Source organism: Vitis vinifera, chromosome 19 (genome assembly GCF_030704535.1).
Source record: "Vitis vinifera cultivar Pinot Noir 40024 chromosome 19, ASM3070453v1".
NCBI classification, from domain to species: Eukaryota; Viridiplantae; Streptophyta; class Magnoliopsida; order Vitales; family Vitaceae; genus Vitis; species Vitis vinifera.
In genome coordinates, this window is record NC_081823.1 from 3,555,594 (window position 1) to 3,564,520 (window position 8,927).

At 36.2% G+C, this 8,927-nt stretch overlaps 1 protein-coding gene across 5 annotated transcripts; it reads right to left on the bottom strand.

The window, feature by feature from the left end:
- Positions 1–1,585: 1,585 nt before the first annotated feature.
- LOC100264076 (PAP-specific phosphatase HAL2-like) lies at positions 1,586–7,684 on the bottom strand. 5 transcript variants are annotated; one of them, XR_009465279.1, is made up of 5 exons: positions 7,051–7,539; positions 2,957–3,644; positions 2,319–2,679; positions 1,768–1,867; positions 1,586–1,677 (listed from the first exon to the last, which is right to left on the bottom strand). XR_009465279.1 is itself a non-coding variant. In XM_059735415.1 (3 exons), exons 1-3 carry the CDS (start codon positions 7,229–7,231, stop codon positions 2,376–2,378), a joined length of 1,173 nt encoding a protein of 390 aa, XP_059591398.1. In that variant the 5' UTR covers positions 7,232–7,539; the 3' UTR covers positions 1,969–2,375. The 5 variants fall into 5 exon arrangements, 1 of the variants encoding a protein (XP_059591398.1); XR_009465280.1 differs by having other exon boundaries at positions 1,586–1,867; positions 7,051–7,684; XR_009465278.1 differs by lacking the exons at positions 1,586–1,677; positions 1,768–1,867 and adding an exon at positions 1,969–2,142.
- Between the last annotated feature and the right edge of the window lie 1,243 nt (positions 7,685–8,927).

Here is an 8,927-nt window from a genome sequence, read left to right on the forward strand (position 1 = left end):
CTGCTGCTGACAATAAGCAAACCCGAATTCAAATGCTTTTCAAAATCAAGGTACTGCTTGGCGTTGTGCATGACAAAAGGGTGCATTGTAGCAGCAAGGTTGGCTCCCTATGAATTGGATCCTTAGTCGGAAATCTTCGATACGAAATGATCATCATTGCCTACACATTACCGACACTCTTAAGAGTCAATACTGTTATTGAAATTGATCATGGTAGTTGACCGCATCCCTTGAACCATTGGTTAGTTTTTAGTTGCCATTCATGGGTCATCCCATTGGTTAGTTCTTTTGTTCTCACTCCTTTGGAACTCTTCAACGACTTTAGGAGATGTGACAACAAAAATGACCTCAATAATCAACAAAATTTTTACTTATTGGCGTTTCAGGAAACTCATACCAACAGCCGGCCGTGATGGGTGTAGTATTGTCTGCAATATGCAAAGGTTGAGGCTTGGAAAAAACCCGAGAGAAATCGAAAATTAGTTGATTAACATAAAAAGGGTTGTTGAGTGTTATATTACCAATTTTCCTAAAAACTTAAATTTACGGGATGATTTGGGTTTAATATGCATATTTTAAACACTCTTCCTCATGTGTGGCCCCATCCTCACAACATGGAGAGACAGAAGAGAGAGACACAAGCAAATGCAAACAACCCTTTTTTGACTCATAAACATGCAAATTGTGGAAAGATGACTCACGAGACCTTCGTGGCCTTTTAGGTTCAATATGCATATCTTAACACGGAGCAAGTGCGAGTGGTAGAGGATGGATGTTTCTCACCATGGCTTGTGGAAATATGCAGTGAGGAATTAGAAGGGCTTTGTTGAGATTAAAGTTTGCAATAACATATTACAAAATAGTAGTGCCTCTCTTGAAGTTTATTCTGCAGCCCACACTTCTAAAAATTATCCAAGGAGAAAAGCCCATCAAGTGCTCAATTGATTATGTGATTGACACACGATCCCAAGTTCTATTCCTACCATTGGTTGACTGCATTAAGTATCCAATTATGGCAGAAGTGATCAACACACTGAGATTTGGGTCCTCATGGAAAGGACGAAGGGCTCTAATGCTAGTTGTGATAGGTGCGGTCGGCACTCTAAGGTTTGAATTCCCATAGAAAGTTGAAAGGGCTCAGTCATGAAAGTTGCTTGGTTATAAAAAGAAAAACTACCCAAGGGGAATGGAAATCTAATCCTCAAGGTCTTGATCACCCAGTACTGGTTGAGACAGATGCGGTCATAAAAAAAAATTATCCAAAGAGAAAAGAAGTCTAATCTTCGGCCCCACTTGCAGAAACTTACAACAGCTCACGTATTGGGTGCTAGAGTCTTTTTCTTCTGTTGTTCATACATATGATGAAGTTGCCACAGCAGCAACTGTCTTATCAATCATCCTTCCAATTCTTTGGCTTCAAAAGAAGTCCTCCTATTTTGCTTCAACTCATATATATTACTAAAAGTATTAACAAACTTTTAAGCTGTATTTTAAAATTTCATGCTTTAATAACAATTTTTACTATTTTTTAAACACAATATTCTTAATCAATGCATGTTCAACTTGATTGAAGCTCTCCCTCAGATGATTATGAACTCAATATATTCCTCCAGTTGCAGCCTTAATTTCAGCACCAGATATGAATTACAGTCTGGGATTGATTTATGAGTATAAATCCTACACCTCAACATACCAGTGATGAAGAACAGAGCAATTGAACTAAAAATCATGCTCTTCAATGAGGTAGAAAGGAAAAAAGCAAAATACCTCTTTTATGTCTCCTCAACTCAACTCCTGAGAATTGTATGGAGCATTATCAAAATCACATGAATGAACACTGTCTAATGTCTTCTCATCTGTCCTTTCCCTGAAATATTTTCAGAAATTCAAAGTTAAATATAGGAAGCAACCATGGGCGAATGAGGGAATTCTGAAACTGATTGTATGCCAAGTTGGATGAACACCATATTTCAGAAGGAAACAAGTTTATTGATTTTTTTCATTCAAATCTATACATAGATTTTCAAATTCTAGCATGAATTGTGGCCAATTATTTATAAGCAAAATTTTCAGACAATTCAAGCCGTAGACTATAGCCAACCAAGTCTTCTTGCATAACTATATCACTTCTTTGACCAAAATCTGTCTGAATAAATCATGGAGAGAAAACCAGAATCAGTTGAAGTCATCTTGCATGACTAACCAAATCAAAAGAGTCTCTTCAATTTTGGCTCAAGTAGACATGTCAAAAATGGCTTGTGGAGAATCAAATAGAGTTCTACAATAGATCAAATTACTTATGAATGTGATGACCTTACCCTATCAAAAGTATCAAAATATGGCTGCATTGATGTATTGGCCAAGTACCAAAGGCCTCAAAGATTGGAAGAGTCCCAGCTAGCATAAACAGCACCAATGATTTTCTCATGCAGTGCAGCACCAGAGCAAACAATGATGCCCCGATCAAGACCTTCTAGGTATATTCCCCTCGAGAAGTCCAGTGGACGCCCTCCAGCATCAGTTACCACACCACCAGCCTCTTCTACAATGAGGACACCAGCAGCATGATCCCATATCTTCTCCTTGTATCCAGCTCTTGCAAACTTCATAAAAATCTCAGCATCTCCCCGGGCTATGGCTGCATACTTCACCATGCTATAGACGCGCAAAGGCTGCTTTCTGCCATTGGAATATAGAAATATATTTATGAGAATCAATTTTAGGCATAGCCCAAGTTAGACAATTTAATGGTCGAAGCCATCCTAACATATTGGTAAAAGCATCCTAAAGGGTGAATTTAACTTCAAATCTTACCATTGACCTCTAAGTCTATAACACAATTCAGACTCCATTCCTAGTATATCAAAATCAAATTATAGGCATTTATTCCAACTTTTCAAGTAGACGGTATTAGACTTCAAATTTGTAACAAGAGGGAGATGACGGGCATACAAACCTAAGCCCAACACTGTGAACAAGTCCCTTTGTGAAGGAGTGGTTTGAATTTGCCTTCTCCACCGGTTCACAAAAAGTAGCCATTGCTGGATTGTCAATGGAAGAAACTTTAATCAATCTTGCAGAGTTTGGCCACTCAAGCTTCTGATCTCCCAGGACCATTGGCTGCATCCATGCTTCACCACTTCCTCTCCTTGCATACATAACACATCCCTTCTCCCATGAATCAGAAGCGGGTGGGGACTGTTTTGACATAGCTTGGTAGAATTTATTGTGGTAATTTAGCCATTCCTTGTTCATTGGGTAATTAGGGCAACCAAGAACTCCAATGACAACCTTTCCATCCTCAATCAAGGCTAGAGCTACAGCATACTGATCCCCTCGTACAAACCCTAATGTTCCATCAACAGGGTCAAGTATCCAATGCCTTCCCTTGGGCCCTCCAGTTGAGTTGCATCGGCTGATGGCATCAAGAACTTGTGATGTCCTGAGGGCTTTATCTGGGCATTTGAGACCAAACTTAGGTGCTTCAGATAAGCATTCATTAACTGTGTTCACCACCGCTTCCAATAAATCGGCTGAATCAGGTTTGGAAAGAGTTTGGATCTCTTCTTCTGCAACAATGGACACATTTTGACTTCCAAACACTTCCGCCAATATCCAGCTAACAGTTGCTTGCACACTCCAATCTGTTCATGCAGTGGCATCAAGAACATCATCCCATCAAGCATGAGAATAGGCAAACACGATATAGTACAACAAGCTATAGATTCAGAATCAAGAGGTCGAGAAACTTTATATCCATGGAAATTGAACAGATAGTATATTTGTAGAGAGCATATTATCATTCTCCATTTAAAAATATTTACATATAATAATGGGTTACAAAGTAGAAACAAAGCTTACAGTCGCACCAGCACTATGATCAAATAATAGCAGCTCTTACCAATTTCTAGTTTACTATAACAAGTTGATAGCATTACACTATACATGACAATACAAAAACCTTTTATGCAGTAATTTTTTTCATTGTGACTCAGTACAGCGACAACGACAACCAACAAGGAAAAATATGAAAGATAAAGGCAATGTGACCATGGAGAAAACCTTACTAGCTATTAAACCAAATTGCTAACTACTATATTAAAAACTGAAAAGAAGTCGAACATTTTGGTCCCCAAGAATCAAATCTGCAATCGGCATATTTCCCACCAAAGAGACAGACAAAATAGCAGCATAGAAAGCAGGGTATATCAGGAGAAGAAAAAGAATTTAGTACCTTAAAAAAGGATAGTGTACAAGGATTTGGAATCTGAATTTTTTTCATAGGCAAATGGATGACAAATATGCATTAATTGACACCAAACAGAAAAGATGTTCTATGCATTAATTGACACCAAACACAAAAGAGGTGCAATCCTAGTACATGGGAAGTAGACTAGGTGCACCAAGGTTGAAAAAATGGAATTAGCCAAACAACAGCCACATATTAGAAGACAACCCCCTACACAAACTATCTACAAAATCAAGCAAGGAGTAGATCATTTCCAAACATAAACTGCACCCCCCACTGCTAGCAGCTCAACAAAGAAAGCAAGGACTAGGAAAAGAGGGCTTTCACCGGCAATAAAAAGAGGGCTTTCACCAGCAATAAAGTGCAGTATGAGCCTTCAAATATTTTTATCTTCTCTTTCCGAATAGTACGAAATAAGAATAAAGAGGCCATTTTTTGAGCTATCTTTCTAATTTTACTGGCAAAACTGTCATTCCACCCATAAAGACACACAAAACTTCTTTGGGAGGGCCTAACAAAGAAAACACCATACACGAAAAAACGACAACCACCAGAAATGGATGAGAATATGGTTGACCTAATCTTCCTGTTGGTTTCAAAGACAAAACCTATTTAGCAAAGGCCAACCTCTTCTCTTTAGATGATCAACTACGATGGTTTTTCCCTACACCACCTCCATTTTTTTTTATCAAAGACGAACAATTGTATTAAAAGAGAAAAACATGAGAAGGATGAAAAGTTCTCCCCATGAAGTACAAACCTGACCAAAAAACTAAAACCTCCACTAAACCAGGAGGGCTATACAAAAAGGACAAAAGGCCTATACATGTATAGCAAACCCAGACCCTACAAACCCAACCCTAGGGTGTACAGATCGACAGCCAGCAAAGCTATTACTACATCGCCTCCAATTCAAAGAAACTAATCTTAGAGAGCACCTTAGAAGACCAAATCTCTCCAGATGGAAAAGCGGAAACAACTTTTGGACACAAATACTTGCAGCAGGACCTTATTGAGACAATGTCCTTCCTGATTCCTTCCCACCAACTTATGGTCAAAATTAACTTTAAGGAGAATCAAGCTCAAAAGGTGCAAAAACTCCTCCACCATCTGCAATTCTCAATCAAAGGGGCTCCTACTAAACCTAGGACACTAGGACTACAAAAAGCTCTCATCTGGGCCCTCTACATCTCAATGGTCCACCTCTATGAACAGATGAAGCAAACAGCACCAGAAGAGATACACTCTAAAGTCAACTCCCCATGCCACATTGGATTTTTCAATAATGTCAATTATAATCATATATTATAGAAATTAGCATTTATTTTAATGTATTATTTCAAGAAGATATAGGATAAAATACTGGGAGGTTCTTTTACTTTTCTGCAAGAAATTTGACATATGCTGAAGGTTACCAAGGAAACAAAAGCTAAACGCAATTTCCTGCCCATTTAGTGATTCACATCCTGTAACTTTGCATTTATGGTGCTGCCATGTAATACATCACACTAACAAAGTAACTGGTTCTATTCCATTTCTGATCATGACTTCTCTTGTTCAGTTTATGATCAGGCTGGAAAGAATGAGAAACAGAGAATGATGGGATCCTAGCATGGCACATGTTCCAAAAGGACAGATTTTAAATATACTAGAGCCAGTTTTAACTACAACGCTTGATATGCTAAAAAAAACTAGCTTATGCTCCTAAATAAACCCAATAATGAACCCAATTATGTCAAATATTCTGTGCTTCATTCATCGATTGGGTCATAAGCATCATCTCTCATGCTCATTCTTCCATGTTTAACCCTTCCTATGAGAGAATAAGAAAAACTACAAATCTAAATCTGTTAGAATTTCACTAGTCATAGGTTTTATCATAAATACCATCATGGAACAAATAATTTTTTAGAGCTCCTTGGATGGTTCATGAGTGCTCAGGGCAGTAACTCCCCTCAAGAATCGAATATGTCCTCCATAATCCTCACAAAAAGATTCTTCAGTAATTCAATCCAAATTAAAGGAAGAAAGAGGAAAAACAACAAAATCTAAAAATATGCAGGTTTCCTTCAACCCCCACCCCTCAAACATACAACACTTCACCACCTGGCCGGTATAATACTTAAACAGAAAGCAATTCAACATCAACCAGAACAAGTTTGTCAACATTTCCCTAAACTTTGTGAAGTTAAATTCCGGACTCCACTGTATTTATCAAAAAAAAAAAAAAAAAATTCCGGACTCCACTGTAAATATATGCAGGCACACTACAAAGATTTACCTTCTGTTTGAATGGAAAATGAACTTATGAATAGTATGTTTTACAATGTTTTGGCTCCCAAAATGATAAACACACATTACCTAAACCATTCTTTATTACTCCTAAGACCAAAATTTTTTATTTACTTCTGTCTCAGCAACCAAAAAACTGAAAAATATATGTCAGTCAGACCCCACACCCCAAATGCAGGTCATTTCAAGCCTAACAAAATGCCCCTCATTTCAAGCATAATTGAGAGGAGGTTTTTGCACAATCGGACCCCAGATAAATGAAATCCATGACCCAAAATTCTAATTTTCATTTTTGTTCTCACATTTTCTCAGCAAGCAAATAGATCATAAACACAAAATCGCCGGTAATTAGACAGCATATTCCAAATGCAAATCACCCAACACCCAAAAACCAAAACCAGAACCAAAACAAACCCAATCACAAACACAGAATTCAAAGCCTAACCCGCAAAAGAACAGAACCCAATTCAACAAAATGGGGATTGAAAACAAAGGAAATAAAAAAATACCTGCAACTGTAACAGGTGAATCATCATCCTTGGACTTCACCTGCTCACTGCTCGTCCCAACCAACCCATCCTGCACTCTCTGGCACAAACAACACGCCATATGGACAACTCTAACGGCAACAGCCAATTCCTCTGAGTACATGGCATTATCCATGGCTAAATTTGGACGATTTAAGCCCATACCCAGATGCGAATCAGCCTAATGTGAGAGACCCACCTCCAGAATCATGCAAATTTTGATTTTCCTAGATGTCTCTGAGTTTGATTTAGGAGGGCTGGCTCCAAAACAGATATTTGGAGCCCAAATAACGCTGTCATTATCTTCATTCATTTTTTTCCCATTTCAAAATAAAGTCAAGAAACTCGGTAGACGATTTGATTAGACTTGAGACGACGTAATCGATTATGATCGATTCCACTGAGATTACAATTACGCCATTTCCATGTGACTGACGCGAGGTTTCAGACCAATCTTGGACCTTTCAAACACGTATTCCCAATTTAAGGATCCATAAAAATGAAAAATATTCTAAAATCAGCATTTATTTTTTGGTGAACGAAATAATAGCTTGATTTTTATTTTCCAAAAAATGTAATTCCCTGTTTTAAGATTTTTTTCTGAAAAAAATAAAATCATTAATAGAAATAAAATATTTTCAAGATTTTTAAAATCCCTTAAAAATATTTATAGGAACAGCATTTTTAGGTTTTTCCTCAAAGAAATCGTAAAAGCATTTATGGAAATAGTCTTTTCCATGTGTTTTACAAACATAAAAACATTAATAGGAATCAATGGTTTTAGAATTTTTTTTTTCTTCTTAGAATGCTTAAAATGTTAATGGGAATTATAATTTTAATTTTCTTTCATAAAAAAAAGTATTTAAAAACACTACGGGAAAAATATGTTTTGGGTTCATAATATGTAAAATATGAGAGAACCCAACTTTGGATTTTTTAAGACAACTCTTTCCAATCCTAAAAATAATTTCGAATCCATTTATATCCAAATTACCCTCTTTTTTCTTGCGCTCAACTTCCGAACAAACCTTTAAAAAAATTACAATTTTTATTTAATAAAGTTTTTAAATACCATACAATAAATTAATAAAGTTTTATCTAATTTAAATTTTAAAAATATCTCAGGTACCCATAAATTTAATACAAATTATTTTTAAAATATAATTTTCAAACCTCAATGAATCACACAAACAATATTAATTACTTGTTCTTTCACTTTTATTATGAAAACAATTTTTTTCCAAAAAATATATCCTAAGATCTAAAATATGGTATTTGGAGGTTAACATTTGTGGGTTTGGTCAAAGATGGACAAATAAAGAAAATGATTCTATATTTGGAAGGTCAGCGGCCTTGAATAATTATGACCAAATTTTAGGTAATTGACCATTAGCTTTCTACAAGCATCTTCCAAATGAGAGGAAAACAGGTATTTAGGAATAAAATTAGTGTAAAGAAATAAGATATAATATATAAATGTATTTGATTTTAAATTTCATGATATTATTACAAGGTTTGTGATGCAAATTTAGATAATTTAAGATTTTAATTTTTTGGATATAGTATTATTCAAAGGATTTTTACAAGCAATCAAAATGTATACAAATCTTAAAAAGAAATAATCATTTATCCAAAGATTAGGTAATTTGAGTTGGGCTTGGAGTTGCTGTGCTACAGGGTTTATGGGCCAAAACTGATCTTGGGCCCAATAAACAATTAAGCCATGTTCTGCACCCCAAGGCCCAAAAATAGCAAGCTAATTTGCTTGATAGAATTGGGCAGCTATAAAAATCTCATGCATAATGATATCCAGGGTTCAAAGCATTAGGGAGCAATGCTTTTACTCATTTAGGTGATGT

What these genes read in the sequence shown, in the direction of transcription:
- LOC100264076 (XM_059735415.1), bottom strand. Translation starts at nt 7,231, where the DNA reads ATGGGCTTAAATCGTCCAAATTTAGCCATGGATAATGCCATGTACTCA. An exon ending in TTCACCTGTTACAGTTGCAG is followed by an intron (nt 3,645 to 7,050) that starts GTATTTTTTTAT and finishes CTGCATGAACAG; the next exon opens with ATTGGAGTGTGCAAGCAACT. An exon ending in GTTCACAGTGTTGGGCTTAG is followed by an intron (nt 2,680 to 2,956) that starts GTTTGTATGCCC and finishes TTCCAATGGCAG; the next exon opens with AAAGCAGCCTTTGCGCGTCT.